Genomic DNA, 16,854 nt, shown 5'->3' on the forward strand with positions numbered 1-16,854 from the left:
GTGTGAATTCTTTCATGGACACTAAGTCTTCCACTCTCACTGAAGCTTTCCCCACACTCTAGGCATTTATATGGTTTCTCACCTGTGTGAATTCTTTGATGGACAATAAGATTTCCACTCTGACTGAAGCTTTTTCCACACTCCAGGCATTTATATGATTTCTCCCCTGTGTGAATTCTTTGATGGACAGTAAGACTTCCACTCTTATTGATGCTTTCCTCACACTCCAGGCAGTTATAAGGTTTCTCCCCTGTGTGAATTCTTTGATGGACTATAAGACTTCCACTCAATCTGAAGTTTTTTCCACACTCCAGACATTTGTATGGTCTTTCCCCTGTGTGAATTCTTTGATGGACAGTAAGATCACCACTCTGAGTGAAGCCTTTTCCACACGCCAGGCATTTATATGGTTTCTCCTCTGCGTGAATTCTTTGATGGACAATAAGATTTCTACTCTGACTGAAGTTTTTTCCACACTCCAGGCATTTATATGGTTTCTCCACTGTGTGAATTCTTTGATGGACAGTAAGACTTCCACTCTTATTGATGCTTTCCTCACACTCCAGGCCTTTATATGGTTTCTCCCTTGTGTGAATTCTTTGATGGATAATAAGACTTCCACTCAGTCTGAAGTTTTTTCCACACTCCAAACATTTGTATGGTCTCTCCCCTGTGTGAATTCTTTGATGGACAGTAAGATCACCACTCTGACTGAAGCTTTTTCCACACTCCAGGCATTCATACGGTTTCTCCCCTGTGTGAATTCTTTGATGGACAGTAAGGTTTCCACTTAGTCTGAAGTTTTTTCCACACTCCAAACATTTGTATGGTTTCTCCCCTGTGTGAATTCTTTGATGGACACTAAGACTTCCACTCTGACTGAAGCTTCTCCCACATTCCAGGCATTTATATGGTTTCTCCCCTGTGTGAATTCTTTGATGGACAATAAGATTTCCACTCAATCTGAAGTTTTTTCCACACTCCAGACATTTGTATGGTCTCTCCCCTGTGTGAATTCTTTGGTGGACAGTAAGATCACCACTCTGACTGAAGCTTTTCCTACACTCCAGGCAGTTATATGGTTTCTCCCCTGTGTGAATTCTTTGATGGACAATAAGATTGCCAGTCTGACTGAAACTTTTTCCACACTCCAGGCATTTACATATTTTCTTCTTATTTTCCCTGGTAGCAGTGCACTCATTACTGTTTCGTCCTTTATATTTGTTTTGCACCCGGAAATCACTATGCTGCAATTGGTCAGAATTATTCCTCTCTTTCGTTGGGTGGTTTCCCTTCTGCTTCTTCGGGGCAGCATTATATTCAATGCTCTCTTTCACATCTGAATATATTTCTTCTTTGTTAGTCCACAGATGCTCTTCCGTTTCATCTTGTGACTTCAACAGGCCTCCTGCTGAAAGGAAGAGAAATAGAGGTTGATGAGGAAGCACATTTCCTGAATATTCATGTCAGAGTTTTCTGCTTTGCTTAGTGATGGTTTTGTTTGCACTCCGAATGCTCAGAGGTCAAGCTCAAACCATCTCTACCTACTTCTCCCCCTCTCTTTCTCAATTCTTTCTCAATTCCAAGCTGAGGAAATTGCCAGAGTAGCCATTTGTACAGAAATAAATATAGCCTAAGCAGCCAAAAGAGAGAGTATATACAACCTCAAAATGGCCCAATGTTAAAAACTTCCTTTTTCCTCCCTGAGTGAGTTAACTGGGAGGGTAAGTGGTTTGGAGGGAGATCGTGGGGAGAAGAAGAAGACCTTTGATGAGAGGGATAGTCACTCATGGGATAAGACAGAGGATTTGAAGAGAGGTAGGCATCCAGATGGAAAAGAAAGAAATCTGACATTAAGAAACCTGAAACTATTAGTGTATTTCTACCTTTTGCTCTGACCTATCGTGACAACTAGGGAAAGAGGGATACATTTTTATGTTTTCACTAGCAACAAAGTTCGTTGTGGGGAAAAAATACAATGGGCTCTAGAAAGGGGAGAGTGGGCAGGCGGGCAGTGACTCCTCCTCTGCTCCTAATCCCAGCCAAGAAAAAGGAGGGCGGGCATTGCTACCTGCTCCATGCTTGATCCCAAATGCATGAAGGGGGAGCGGGTATTGCCACCTACACTGCACCTGATCCAGGCCCAACTCGTCACAGGTGGGACAGACCTTCTTGGGGTCTAATCACAGCCAGGTGAAGGGGAGGCAGACATTGCCTCCTGCTCTATCCCTGATCCTGGCCAGGTGAAGGTGGTGTGGACTTTGCCTCCTGCTCTGTGCCTGATCCCAGCTGGGTGAAGGGGGGCAAGCATTGCCACCTGCTCTGTGCCTGATCCCGGCTAGGTGAAAATGGGGGCAGGCATTGCAACCTGCTCCCCTCCTGATCCCAACCTGGTGAAGGTGAGGGAGGTCATCGCCATCTACTCCTGATTCTGGCCAGGTGAAGGCAGGGAGAAGGCATTGGCACCTGTTCCCCTGCTGATCCCAGCTGGGTGAATGCGGGAGGTGAGCATTGCCACCTGCTCCACACTTGATCGTGGCTGAGTGAAGGGAAGAGTGGACATTATCACCTGTTCTGCTCCTGATCCCAGCTGGTTGAAGGGAGGAGCAGCATTGCCACCAGTTCTGCTTCTGATTCCGGCCAGATGAAGGGGGACCAACACTGCCAACTGTTTTGCTCCTGATCCTGGTTGGGTGAAGGGGGAGTGGGCATTGCCACCTGTTCTGCTCCTGATGCTGGACAGGTAAAGAGGGAGTTAGCATTGCAACCTGCTCTGCTGCTAATGCTGGCCAGGAGAAGAGAAGAGCTGGCATTGCCTCTTGCTCCACTCCTGATCCTGCCTGGGTGAAGGGGGGTGGGCATTGACACCTGCTCCATTCCTGATCCCGCCTGGGTAGGGGGGGGCAATTATTGCCTCCTGCTCCATTCCTGATCCCAGCTGGGTGAAGGCAGGGGGTGAGAATTGCCTCCTGCTCCATTCCGGATCCTGGCTGGGTGAAGGCAGGGGGTAGGAATTTCCTCCTGTTCTGCTCCTGATCCCAGCCTGTGTGTCCTGCCACTGCAGCACCATCTGGAACAGGGCCCAGTTTCTGCCCATACCCCCAATAGAGGGAGGGAATTAGGAGGCAGGCTCCCCACTGGCTGCCTGGGGCGGTCCTTCATGCCCAGGATGGGCAGCCAGCAGGGGTACTGGCGATGGCTCTGTAGCCAGGAGTGACTGGCTGATTGGTGCCCCTCTGCTTCTGCCCTGGGCAATTGCCTAAGGCTGCCTAGAGCATGAGGGCCGGATCCATCCATGCATTGCCTGATTCTTCTCCTGACAGAATCTGGTTTCCAGCTGACAATCTGCAATTCCAGTTATAGCTGGATGGTGGCGGCAAAGCAAACCTCAATTATTAAAGGGAAGGAAACTGAAAAGGATGGGGAGAAGTCAATTCCTCTTTGTGGTCTACATCTTGAGATCAGGAACCCACAGAGCAAATCGCTCATTACCCATGACAAAACAAAGGCCACTGGGGTTGCCTTCTCACACCTGGCATAAACAAACAAAAAAAATGGAGCCCAAAATTAAGGAATGAAGCAAATGACCTGCTACAGAGAATGCAACTACTGCCATTCCTGCATGGATTCTCTGCCCCAAGTTCAATGCTTTTGGGAAGAAGGATCAGGAGTGGAAATCAGTCCTAGACATACAAGCAATGGAGAGAAATGGCCAGTGTTTCTGCACTGTCTTACTTTCATAAGGGGACTGCAAGGAAGGAGACCCCCCTGGCTTTAAGAAGAGGGGGGCAGCCATTCTTTGGGGAGCAAGGCTTCTATGGGGAGCCATACTTTGAGAAGGCAGTCCATCATGGAGAGCAGAGGTACTTCTGCACATGGTCAGGTGAAAGAGGCCAGCCATATAAAGAATATAACTGGGATGATTTTAATCTGAACAACAAACCTAAAGCCAAAAAACCTTTCTCCTTAAACATCACAGTGAGAAAGGCGATGTATAAATAATGTAAATAAATAAATAAACTAAGTGGGTGGAGAGGAGATGTATTTTTACATAATCATTTTTTCTGGGAATAGATGCCATACAGTATTCAACTGTTTCTTTTTTCTTTTTCTTGTTTGTATCTGTGGTGGTCTGGGCAACTGAGCCACCGTCAATGGCCTACTAGCCCCACTATCTGCCTCCCACTGGTGGGCATGGCTCACACTCTCCGTCGCTGCCACCACTCACTGATTTGTACACCGCCTGACTGAGGGGCAGTGAGACCCCTCCCGCTGAATTTCCGTACTTGGAAGTGAATTACCCAATCTTTGGTTGGGCCCTGGAGAATTGGCAACCCACCAAGGTCTAGCCTTATCAGTCTCTCCCGGGCTCCCTCCTTTCTTGTTGCGTGCCAAGTGTGTGTGCGTGGGGGGTTATGTAGTCAGAGCACCACAAGGTTCTTTATATTCAAAAAGTATAATTTAATAACTATATACAGAGCACTTGCACACAAAGCAGATAAAGGCACAACACACAGGGGCAGACCCCCCCCCCTGTTCAGAACTCATAGGGCAGAAAATCAAACTGAAGAGAACCGCCGCCTGCTTTCTCTACCACACTGTTCCCTACTCTACCCTAAGGGGGTGGTGGTCTGAGGGAAGGTTCCCCCTTTACTTCCTTTCTGCTGCCTCCCAGGCCCTCCACATTTAGGGCCTAGGCACCCGGGTTTCACCCAGCAGCAGGAGCCTCTCCTTCAACCAAGAAGGTGACTACCTTCCCCTCAGGATGGGCTGGGTATTTTCTGTGGAGGCTGCTCTACCCCTTATTTTTCCCGCACTTTCTTGGCCCGGGGCAGCTGGGAGCTGTAGTCCAGGAAGAAGGGCGTCCCATACCAAGACTCCTGCAGGCCCCTCCCTGGCACTACAGCCCATTAAACCGCATGGGGAACATTTTTTTCTTTAAGACAGATTAACTGCTAGTGGCACTCATTTCACCCTTGGTAACCATTTCGTTACAGTATCCATGGTATGGTATTCTCTTGAAGGTAAACATTTCTCATGTGGTTTCTGCACCTATGAAAAACATCATTCTTGGGGTCATGAATAACACACTATAAGAGAGAGAAACAGAGAGCTCCAGCTTTCTGGAGAATCTCTGTGACAAGTGTGGTTTTTAGAATTTCCCACTACCTACATATTGCGTGATCTAAAAGGTAGGCTGAAGGGCTGACAACTGTCTAATATGAATTTTTTGAGAATATAATAGTTATACCCCTACAAAAAGTGATGAAGAAGATACAAGAGAAGTTCCTACCATGCACGTGGCAAGGAGCAAACATAACCTTAATACATAAAGAGGGCAATGCCACATAAATAATACATAAATAATACAATGCCACATAAATAATACATACCTTAATACATAAAGAGGGCAATCCATTAATGCCACAGTCATACGGACCCATCTCCTTACTGAATGTGGATTATAAAATATTGACAACAATAATGGCGGAAAGAATAAGAAGATGTATCTCAGAAGTAATTCATGAAGATCAAACAGGCTTGGTCCCGAAGAGATACATTAAAGACAACATAAAGTATCTCCTCAACGCAATTGAATATTCAAGAAGGAAGGGTGAAAAAACTGCATTTATGTTTCTAGATACATTCGATAATGTGTCTTGGAAATTTCTTCTGACACCACTGCAAAGAATGAATTGTGGGACTGAGTTCTTGAATTGAATGCAAAGTATCTACACAAACCAGCAAGCCACAATCCTAGTTAATAGCTCATTTACAGAGAAAATTGAAATAAAAGGAACATGAGAGGGGTGCCCAGTATCACCATTATTGTTCACTAGAAACAAAGCCTGTTGTGGGAAAAAAATACAATGGGCTCTAGAAAGGGGAGAGCAGGAAGGCGGGCAGTGTCTCCTCCTCTGTGCCTGATCCTGGACAGGGAACAAGGAGGGTGGGCGTTTTCACCTGCTCCAGACCTGATCTGGACCACATGAAGGGGTAGTGGGCTTTGCTACCTGCTCCACCCATGATCCTGACTGGGTAAAGGCGGGGGGGCGGGAATTGCCACCTGCTCCGCTCCTGATCCCAGCCTGTGTTTCTTGCCCTGGCAGCACCCTCTAGTGGCACACCAGGGTAGGAAGTGAGTCATCTGGAATACACTTACTGTTTTATATAGTAAGATTATTGCCTTGGAAATCTTGGCATGAGAATTAGGCAAGATAGTGGAATTGATGCAATAAAGAAGAGGAAAGAGATATATAAAATGTAAAGCTATGTGGATGATGTGGTTATATTTGTGACAAATCCAAACAACTCTCTAACTTATGCAATGGAACAAATATCAAAATTTGGACTGTACTCCGGATACAAGTTGAATAAAAAGAAAACAAAGATAATGTTATTTGCGACAACAACAGAGGAACGAGAAGTCCTTGGAAAAATAACAGACTGCGCTATCACTACAAAGCTTGTAAAGTACCTAGGGATAAATGTATCAGCATGACATGAGAACCTTTATAAGGACAATTATCAAAAAGTGTGGACAAGCAAGAATTGCAAAGATGGGAAAAACTGGATTATTTCATGGCTAGGAAGAATCTCTGCTGTTAAAATGAATATACTACCAAAATTAAATTTCCTGTTTCAAATGGTTCCAATTTGTATAGATCAAAAGACTTTAAACAAGTGGCAGAAAGTAATAAATAACTTCATATGGAAATGGAAGAAACCAAAGATAAGATTTAATGTATTACAGGATGACAAAAAACGTGGAGGACTGGCAGTACTGAATATCAAACTGTATCACCAAGTGGCAGCATTGGTTTGGATAACAGATTGGATTATAAATCCGAGTAGAAGACACATCAAGTTGGAGATAATGAAGGCTAAAGAGGGCATTCATAATTATTTGTGGCTTAAGAAATCACTGAAATCCATTCAAAAGCAGGACAGGATCCATATATTAAGAGATGGACTACTTAAAACATGGTTTCAATGCGGAAATAGACTGAGCCCACAAATCTAGCCACTGATGGCCAGTTTGGTGTAGTGGTTAAGAGCCCGGGACTCTAATCTGGAGAACTGGGTTTGATTCCCCACTCCTCCACTTGAAGCCAGCTGGGTAACCCTGGGTCAGTCACAGCTTCTAGCTCTCTCAGCCTCACCCACCTCACAGGGTGTTTTGTTGTGGGGATAACATGCTTTGTAAACTGCTCTGAGTGGGTGTTAAGTCATCCTGAAGAGTGGTATATAAATCGAATATTATTATTATTTGATGTTGCCAATAAATGCTCATTATGACGCTGCCAGCAGAAATAGATTTGGCCAGCTCAGCTATGAATCGAAGATAGAAAAGCAAGGAAATGTGAAAACATGCCAAGAAATCCAAACTCAAGGGAAAAATATTCCATAGTTGATGTATCACCAAACAGTATCATGGTTCAAAGAGCAAACTTTTAAAGAAGGCAGCAGTTTAAGAGAAAAAAAGAGAGAATTTGCATTGTTGAGCACATGCTTTCCTATCGCAGGCATCTTCAGTTAAAGAGCTCTCAGGGGTAGCAGTGCCTGGGAACATCCCTGGCCAGAGAGCCGCTGACAAGTGGACAAGACAATATTTGGCCAGGCTTAGCATAAGCAATTCGACGAGGGAGAAGGAGTTTGACTATTTTCATACAACCAAGAACTAAAAGACCGTTTCAGTATTTAAAACCCAGGAAACCTCATTTCAGGTCATTTTCCCACACCTTTTCCCCTGTTGGGTCTGGCCTCGTACCACTTTGAGTTATCATCTGTTTTCTGCACACTTTTTTTTGCCTTTTAGTTTTCACTTCAAGTTTTCTGTTTGTTTTCTGATTCTTTTGAGACCGCTTTCAACCTGCGCTGTTTTGGAAGCATATTCTGAGTTGCCTTTCTTCCTTGTGCATCATGTTTCCTCCTGTTTTTCGTCCCATCCACTCTCACCCACCTCCAACCCACTTCTGGTTGACTGGACAGTCACCTACATCAAACCACTCTGTCCCCCCCCACCTTCCTTTACCTTCCCTTTTTGTTTTGTTTTGATGTTTTTGATTAAAAAGCCTTTTTCATGTTGCTTCTTATATTGACCAACCATTGTAATAAGAGATGCAGCATGTCCCTTGAACTCTGTGTTTTTTTAAAAGGGCCCATAGCCTCTTCCATAGCAGAGATATGCCTTTTCTTTAATCTTTGAAAATTAAAACTGGGAATTCAGAGAACTTGCTGCAACTATTAACACAATGGTAAATTGATACAGTAATATGAAAATGACGATTAAAAAAAAACAACAGCCAAAGACCAAGTAACATATGGGAGAGAGGGAGGACCTCTTCCTGCACCAGAAAAAGCAGTGTGGTTCAAAAGGGTCATAGTCGCTGCTGCTTCTCTGGGCTCCATTCTACAGCGGCTGGCCTACCCTGCTGGTGCCTCTTCATTCAGAGAATCACCCCAAACACAATTGCTGTCCAAAACAGTGAAGTGAGTTGTGTTATTTTGTGTAGTTGACTGCTTTTATGCCCTGTTGTGCCCTCCTGCTGTGTAACCTAAAGCAGTTAAAGAAATAAAGAGTTTTTGACAGCAATTGTGTTTTTGTGATTCTCTGATGTTAAGTGAGTTGTGTTATTTTTCTGTGTGGGAGACTGCTGGTGTAATGTGTCACAATGCTTTGCCTACTTGTACTTTGAAAGTGAGAAAATAATTTTTTAAAAACTTTCTGGGTAGTAGCTGGTGTGGGAATGTTGGGGAGGGTGTCTTTGGGTCAGTGTGGGGCTGTGGGGGGGGTGGATTTAAAAGGGGGACTATGCCTGTGGCCATAGATGCCACATTCTGTGGGTTCCTGCTGTAGGAGATTTTCCCATAACAGGAATCAACAGAAAGTGGCTGGCCATAGGAAAGGGGTTATGTTTTGGGGAGGGTGTGTCTGGTATTTGGCAGTATGGGTACAGGTGGACTGTGGCTGTGGACATTGGCAGCCCCAATCCCATGTGTTTCTGCTGTGTGGAAGTCTTCCCCACAGTAGAAAGACATAAAGTGGTGGGGCAGGAGAACCACCTTAGGGGGGGCATAAAATGGCCCCCCAAAGTGGGATCAGCTTGAGCCTTGGTGGAGGGTGGGAGAACAGGTGGGAGATGGGCCCCTGAAGGTTGGGGGCAGTTTGCATGCAAAATGCCACCCCTAGCCAGACAAGCCTCTTATTCTCCCTCCCCCACCATAGGGAATAGTGGAGTGGAGGTGGATAGGGGTACCTTCTTTGGGGGGCCATAAAATGCCCCCCCCAAGTGGAATCTGCCTGAAACTTGGTGGAGGGTGAGAGGACAGGTGTGATCAGGTCCCCTAAAAGTTGGGTGCATTTTGCTTGCAAAATGCCACCCCAAGCCACCTAGAAATATGACTTATTTTTCACCCTAGAGAACCATGGAGAGTGTAGGAGGATGAGGGCATCTTCTTTGGGGATGCATAACATGCCCCCCCCCAAAGTCCAATCTTTCTGAAACTTGAGGGTTAGTTAGAGGAGAGTTACGAAAACGTCTCCACCAAGTTTGGCTTGATTCGGTGAGAAAATGCCCCACCCCCGGCTCCCGGAAAGCCGGGAGAAGGTTTTCTCTTTGAAAACAATGACCAAATCAAGCCGAAAAGCCAAATCTATTACCAAAACGCTTGCCGATTCGGTATTCCCTGAATACCGAAATGATTTCCTGATTCAGTTAAATCCGAATCAGGTTTACCGAAACAGGCAGGCATTGCACACCCCTAGTCACGGATGACAACACTCCCTTCACTAGTGTTGCACATAATTCAGTGCCTTATCTTGTTTTAGCTCAATTAGTAAAGGAGAATATGCAGGAGTCCTAATGAGGGAAATAAACACAGGCCTTTTTATTTGCTTATAAGCAAAGGAAGAATAATACAGTTACCAGGAGAAAAAAGGGCTCCTTGAACTGATCAGTTCTTCGGAGCTATGATGCTACAATGTAAGATTTTATACCTTTGGGTCAATTAGCATAAGTTACATAAGTTATAACCTTGGGACTACATTGGTCCAACCAAGTGACCACCCCTATCTCACATCGGAAGAACAATTCTGGACGTCATTGCTTATCACCTCAAGAATATCTTGTCGAGGAACATCTTTTATTAGCAACATTTTGTGCTTTGCAGGCAAAATACTACTTTTGAAGCTACTTAGGCTCCCTTCTGACACCTGGGAGCTCTTCATGTCCTTGACGCGTCCTGCCAGTCTAGGGGAAAGGACGCAAGTCCTTATCTCTGCGTCCTTCCTTTCTAGAACAAAGTTCGGTGTCTGCTATTTCTATTTCTTGAAGGTAAACTCCCTCTGGCTGTCCTACTTGCAGCTGGTCCTTCTCCCCCCTTTCCTCTATTCTTATTCTACAGCCACGTATGGCATAGTACATAGTGGTTACAGGTGCATCTTACTACCAGTAAGCTAGGCCAGTATACATATGTGGGTAGCCTTTCACCAAACTTCAGATAACAGGCACCTCACAGTGACTGCCATTTGCACATGTCATCTGCCTGGGCACTTGACCCCAGTGTTCACTTTTTGCACAGTAAAAATACATCTCCATTACATGAAAGTAGGAAAGGCACATGAAAATACTCTAGTCCGCTAAATTCATTTCCATCACTAGAAAATCCTCATTATTTAACTCACTTGAGGAAGAAAATAAACTGACTCCACAACTGCAGAAATGAAGAGGGAGAGCAGAAATGCGGAAGAACAAGACTCAAACTGATTCCAGTGCTTGTGGATCAACTGCTAAGAATATCAGGAATAAGTCAAGCATGCAGAAAAGTCTGAAAAGCAGCTCAACCTATGAGGACACACAAGGACACAGAAATGCCAGAGCCTTTGGGAGGAAGCGCAGGCAACGCACAACCCCAGGACAGCTACCTGCCAATCCCTCCTCTTCATCAGAGATCAGGGGAAACTGCTTCTCCTCCTCTTCCAGCCAGGAGATGAGGTCCGGCTTGGCAATCTGAGGCCCTTTTTATCCACAAAACAAACAAAACAAAAATTAAAACAATTCAGTGTGCACATAAGTTCAGCAACGCCGAGCAACCTGAGAACTAAGTAAGTGTCAGAGAAGCCAGCAAGTTCTCCTCCCAGGAAAGGCAGGGCCCAGACTGGAGGGAAGCCCCTGCTTAGACAGCCCCCCCCCTCTCCAGATCCAAGCAACTCCTGGCGCCTCTTTTGATACCCTCTCATTTGGGCTGGGCAAAGGACTGCCCGGCAAAGGACTGCCAGGCAGCAGCTCCTCCCCCTTTAGGAAAACCCATAGCTCCTCCCACATCAGAGGAAGGATCATGGAGAGTGGTAGAGATGTCAGTGGGCCCAGGGCAGGCAGGGTATGTCTTTTCGTATCAGGAGCTTCCTTAAAGTTACTCCTCACAGCACAGCCCAGGAGAAAGGGATCCTTACCCAGAGAGGCCACGTTCCCAAAATTCTCCAGCATGACTTCCTTATAGAGAGCTCTCTGGGATGGGCTCAGCAATCTCCACTCCCCCTGGGTGAAATACACAGCCACCTCTTCAAAGGACACCCCACCCTGGAAGGAAAGGAGAAAAACATTTCTTAACATCACTAGAAAGTTGGTCTGGGAGAAAGAAGATCCAAGATTCTAGTGTGGCTTAGTGGGAAGTGTGACGGACTAGGACTTGGGACTGCTGAGTTTGAATCTCTGCACTTCTATGGAAGCTCACCTGGGGACGTTGAGCCTGTCTGTCTCTCAGTGTAACCTTCCCTACAAGGTTGTTGCTGTGAGAATTAAATGGAGAAGAGGAGGCTTGTGTAAAAAGCAGCTCTGGGTCCTTGATCAGAGAGAAAACTAGGAAAAAATAACATAATAAAATAAAGAAAGCAGAAGCAAAACTAAGGATGGTAAAACCAAAGTGGAACTCCACCAACAAAGAGGTGGCAGAAAGAGCCCCGTGGGGACATTTGGCTCCTCCCTCCCAGCCCTTTTGGGGGGCGGCATCTTTGGGCCACAGGGGCCGTCTTTAGTCACAGAGGGCTAGCAGCCTTTTGAGGAAGAGGCCAGAGATGTCCATATAGTAGAGCAAATACTTTTCAGTGGGATGTTTTGGGGACAGGATTCTTTTCTTTGAACATGGAATGCTACACAGGGGGGGACCATTTTCCCACCTTCAAAGTGCCCAACCTTGACATCTTGCAGCACCAGAAGCAAGGGGAAGAAGTCCAATCGCCTGAGCCTTGCAATAGAGAAGGAGCCCACCCTGCTGTCCCCTGGACGCCTCCCCAGTGACCGCTCCCTCCCCTACCTCAGCTGGTTGCATGGCTGGCCTTTTCCCTTCACCACAGGGAGGAGACACTGGAGAAGCCATCAAGAGTGTATCTTCATTGCTGTCTGGTAGGGTGAGAAAGAAAGAGGCTTGGAAACCCTTTTTTCTAAAGATACAGAAGGAATGTACTTGAAATGAGGGACTGAGGTGATGGGATGGGCGGTTGACTGGAGGCAGGTGGGAGATTCCAGCTGGGAACTGAAATCTCCCTGCACAGTGAAAACTATCCCTGAAGGGGCAATGTTTCTGCCCTCGCTCACTCTCTCTGCTTGACATGATGCTTTTTTGTAATAAGAGGATTTTAGCTGAGGAAAGCATCCCACAATTTTGCACCTGTGGTTAACAATCTATAGCACCACACACCCCTCTCCAGCCCTGGAGGAAGGAAGGACCCTAACTGGCTGGTTCAACCGAACCGGATCAAGGGCTAAACTGGGGAGGGCCCAGAGCACCCACTCTGCCTCCCCAGGAGACACCCTCTTTGGTCAGGTTTTGCCCTCTTGCATGGTTGAAAATGAGGCAACAAAAAATACCTTCGATTGAAACCTGGTATAAAAAAATTTGGGATTACTATATACAAGCAAACATTTATGATAAGGTATACCAAGCAGAAAATTATCCCACAGAAACCGATTTTTTAGCAAAATGGTCCCCCTTTTATGAGTACATAATTGTATCTAACCAACTCCCCCCAAAAAACTTGTCATTTATTACTATGGCATGTTAAAGGTTAAACTACTTTATATATATAAGAGTCATAGAGCTGTTATTAGGTATATGTTTGTTATTTATAACGTTATATTAACCATAGTGTTGCCTTTTTAGTTAAAACTTATATAGAGACTTTATAGTTGTAAATTGGAAATTTATTGCTACTGATTACTTAAACTGTATAATTTAAATTTTTTTTAAAAGTCACAGAGACTGGGCAGATTAACCCATGGCCTTGGGGACCCTAATTTGGGTAGAAAAACAGCATGCTAATGTTCTTAAATAAATAAATGAAATACAGGTTTAATATCTCAAGGGAAAGAAGCAGGTCCTCTCAGAGGATCCTTTTATACTCGCTCTCCAAGCCCCGCCTCCTCCTCAGCCATTGGCTCCTGCTCTCCCCTCCATTGTCTCCAGGCCCAATGCTGTGGTTGCCTAGGAAACAGAGGCCTGCAGGAAAAGGGCCGCCAGGAGGCCTGAGAGAAAGGCTGCCTTGAGGCCTACTTCAGGCTGCCCCCCTCTTCAGTCTCAGGCCTGGGCTCCTGGCAACTCCGTGCCCCGAAAGGGCCCATGAGAGGCAGAGGGGATGGTAATTGGCCACATCCTTCTCAAGGATCATGACAAGAACAAAAGCACTTAACTAGGGTTGCCGTTAACCGGGTCCTCTGCCCTCCACCTGCTGTGGGAGATCTTCAGCACCAACCTACTTACCACCCAACTCTTTGCCAACATCTGCCATCTTCTCACATCTCAACCCTGTGCTACCCCCTTTGCACCCTCCCAGTCCCTTAGGCCAGCCTACAATGGGTCATCATACAAAGTCTGGACTTGAGGATCACCATGTCAAAAAGTCTGGAAACTTCCAGTCTACAGGGCCTATGTCGGGCATCCTTCCATTTACCAGGGTTAGATCTGAGAGACCAGTTTCCAGGGCTACCTCCTGGGAACTGGTCTCCGGTCTGTATTCTCAACAAGACCACAGAATTTCCTTACTGGCTGCAACCCTTCTTTCAAGACAAGAAAGAACAAGATGTGTAGGGGTCCTTGTTATGTTAAGCCAAGAAGATACTTCGTGAGTTCACGAGGACGCCCACGGTGCAAGAAGATATTTTATAAGCAAAACCGTTCATGGCTTCTCCCTATAAGAATGGTAGGTGAGACAAAAGAGACCCTTCATCTCTAAAAGGCATCACTTTGTTTAGACTCACACAAGAGACCTGTGGGATCACACTGAAGGTCCATCTCCTCTGGCATGCTGTTTCCCTCACCAAAAATTTAAATAATGTCAGCAAAAGAAGACAAATGAAAGCCAGGATCACGTACAAGCCATGACTTGGTCTGTGCTTCATATCCCACATTTAGTGCTCCTTTAAAAAAGCCCGGGCAGCTATAAATAGAGACTATATTGACCTATGCAAGGGAGAGATTTTTCTGTGGGAAAATGTAGCATCAGAAAACTTTCCATTACGGAAGAATTTGCACCTCAGGTCACTAGCTTTTAACCATCACAGCTAACACTCTTAGCCCGGTCTCTTCTCCATCTTTCCAAAATATGATTGTTTAGAAGGGGGTATTTGATCTATTATTCATGGGTGTATTGGGAAACACTAGAATTGAGAAACAAAACCAGGATATTTTTAAAGCAATGTTACTAGCTGCACACGCAGTGATTGCATACGGTTGGAAGGAGAATTTAAAATGGACCTTAGAAAGATGGAATGATTACCTAAATGAATATATTCAATCGGATATGTTGGAATGTTTAAAAAAAGATAAGGTATGGGATGGGAAAATGGAGGAGATAAAAGAGAAAAAGTCTGTATATTTTCAATGGGTATATAATGGAGAAGCCAATACAGCTATATTTGGAAAATTGGAAAAAATGTGCTCAGGGCTAAAAATTTAATTTGTAGTTATATGATGGCCACCTTGCAGTGGGGAGGGTTACAAAAGGGGTAAAAGATGTATCATAGGAGAACTGGGACTGTATTGTAATGTAATAATATGTGATGCATTAATAATAAAAAAACAAAACAAAAAAAACCCTACCTTTTAACCATCACAACTAACACTCTTAGGAGCCTGGTCTCTTCTCCATCTTTCCAAAATATGATTGTTTAGAAGGGGGTATTTGGTTTCCCATATCACCTAGCCCGAAGTCCAGCTTTCAGAAGTCTCACTTTCGAAAACCAGCCATTTCAATCCCTTTGGGTCTTCAGCCGGATTCCCTGGCCCACCATTTAAGATCTGCTTCACAAGCTCTGCTCTCTGTGCCCCCCCACCCGGTCCTCAGAGGTAAGGCAGATGACAAACACAAACAGGTCTTTATCAGTAGTGGCCCCTTGCTTGTTGAATGCCTTTCCCCTTGAAGCTCGCCTGGCATCTACGTTGCTTTTTTTTGAGATGTTAACCAAGCCAAAATGTTTGTTATTATAAACAAGGATCTGTTTTCATGGTTTATGTTCTTATGCAGGGCAAGATTTCTAATGTTGGATTTTAATTAATATCATTTACTGTTTTGTTTTTGTTGTTTTTATTTTGTAAGCTGACTTGGGTAGGTTCCTGGAGCTGCAATGTAAGTTTTGCAACTGAACAATATTGCTTTAGGATTATTTTGTCCCCTGATATTGTTTTAAGACTGGGAAAGCTCAGTCCACCTCTTCCTTGAGATCTGTACATAATGTTAGGTTTAAAATTTCCCCTCTCTGTATATACCTTTCAATGTTATTTTGCCATTCTTCTAAGAATTTGGGGGGAGGGATACCTGAAGCAGCAGCTTTGGAAGAAAAACTGTTTTGGACTTTATTATTCCCATGAACTATTTAGAGTGTTGTATTAGGATCCAACTTTTCCAACTACATCCATCAATTTCTGATAGAATCATATGGTTGGAAGGGACCGCCAGGGTTATCTAGTCCAACCCCCTGCACAATGCAGGAAATTCACAACTACCTCCCCGCTCACATACAACTATCCTTCCCCCTCCACAGGCACCGTCCCAGATCTCCAGGATTTGCCCGGGGCCAAAGCTGTCAAGCCTCCTCTCCTTTCCTCAAGCCCCCATGAAGGTCAGCCTCAAGGCCTTCCAGTCACAGGCCACCTCCGTCTCGCCCCGCCTGCATTGCAGGGACCTCGTGACTCTGCACAAAGGAGATACCCCCCCCCACACACACACCAAAGAGCAGCTTCGGAGGCCTGGAGGAGGCGGGGTGATTCCAGCTGTTTATCAGCGGCTGCCTCGGGCCTGGCCCTTTCCTTCCCATCCCTCTTTCTCAGACGGTCATTCCCTTCCCTTAAAACAAAACCATCTGGCGGCACCTTAAAGGCCCGGCGCCATTTCAATCCAACAATAAACCAGGAACGTCGCCTGGTCTTCCAGGCGCCCCCAGATTTCTTTGCTTTGTTGCGGTCCGGCAGCCTGGCCGGGCGGCCCCCTCCGCCTTCTCCGCATCTGCGCTCGAAACTCACCGGCGAAGGAGCTGCGGCGGCGCGGAGGAAGAAGCGGAGCCCCTTTTGCGAAGCCTCGCCAGCCCCCCTCCTGGCCGCGCCTCCGGGAAGGGGGACTCGCCCCCCTGAAGCCTCCAAAGGAGAGGGTGGCCCGTCCTTGGCAAGCTGCAGGCGCAGGAGTACCGGATTTTACGCAGAGGTTGCCTCCGTCCCTCCACCGTGGGAAGAGATGCTCTCTCTGTCTCCCTCCGGTGGTTAGTTTAGATGGGAAACCATTGGTGGTTTCCAGTACAACAGCAAGATTTGGGCTCAGAGGCACCTTAGAGGTCAGCCAAATTTACAGTCTGTCAGCTTTCGAGA

General features: G+C 45.8%; 1 protein-coding gene and 1 pseudogene across 1 annotated transcript; both read right to left on the reverse strand.

Moving 5' to 3' along the window:
• Window positions 1–16,854, reverse strand: part of LOC129327236 (zinc finger protein 208-like) — a 113,626-nt pseudogene that overhangs the window by 30,495 nt on the left and 66,277 nt on the right.
• Window positions 9,900–16,639, reverse strand: LOC129327271 (zinc finger protein 557-like). Its single transcript, XM_054975768.1, has 4 exons — window positions 16,516–16,639; window positions 12,316–12,401; window positions 11,456–11,582; window positions 9,900–11,020 (listed from the first exon to the last, which is right to left on the reverse strand). Exons 2-4 carry the CDS (start codon window positions 12,376–12,378, stop codon window positions 10,848–10,850), a joined length of 363 nt encoding a protein of 120 aa, XP_054831743.1. The 5' UTR covers window positions 12,379–12,401; window positions 16,516–16,639; the 3' UTR covers window positions 9,900–10,847.

Source organism: Eublepharis macularius, chromosome 4 (assembly GCF_028583425.1).
Source record: "Eublepharis macularius isolate TG4126 chromosome 4, MPM_Emac_v1.0, whole genome shotgun sequence".
In the NCBI taxonomy this organism is placed as follows: domain Eukaryota; kingdom Metazoa; phylum Chordata; class Lepidosauria; order Squamata; family Eublepharidae; genus Eublepharis; species Eublepharis macularius.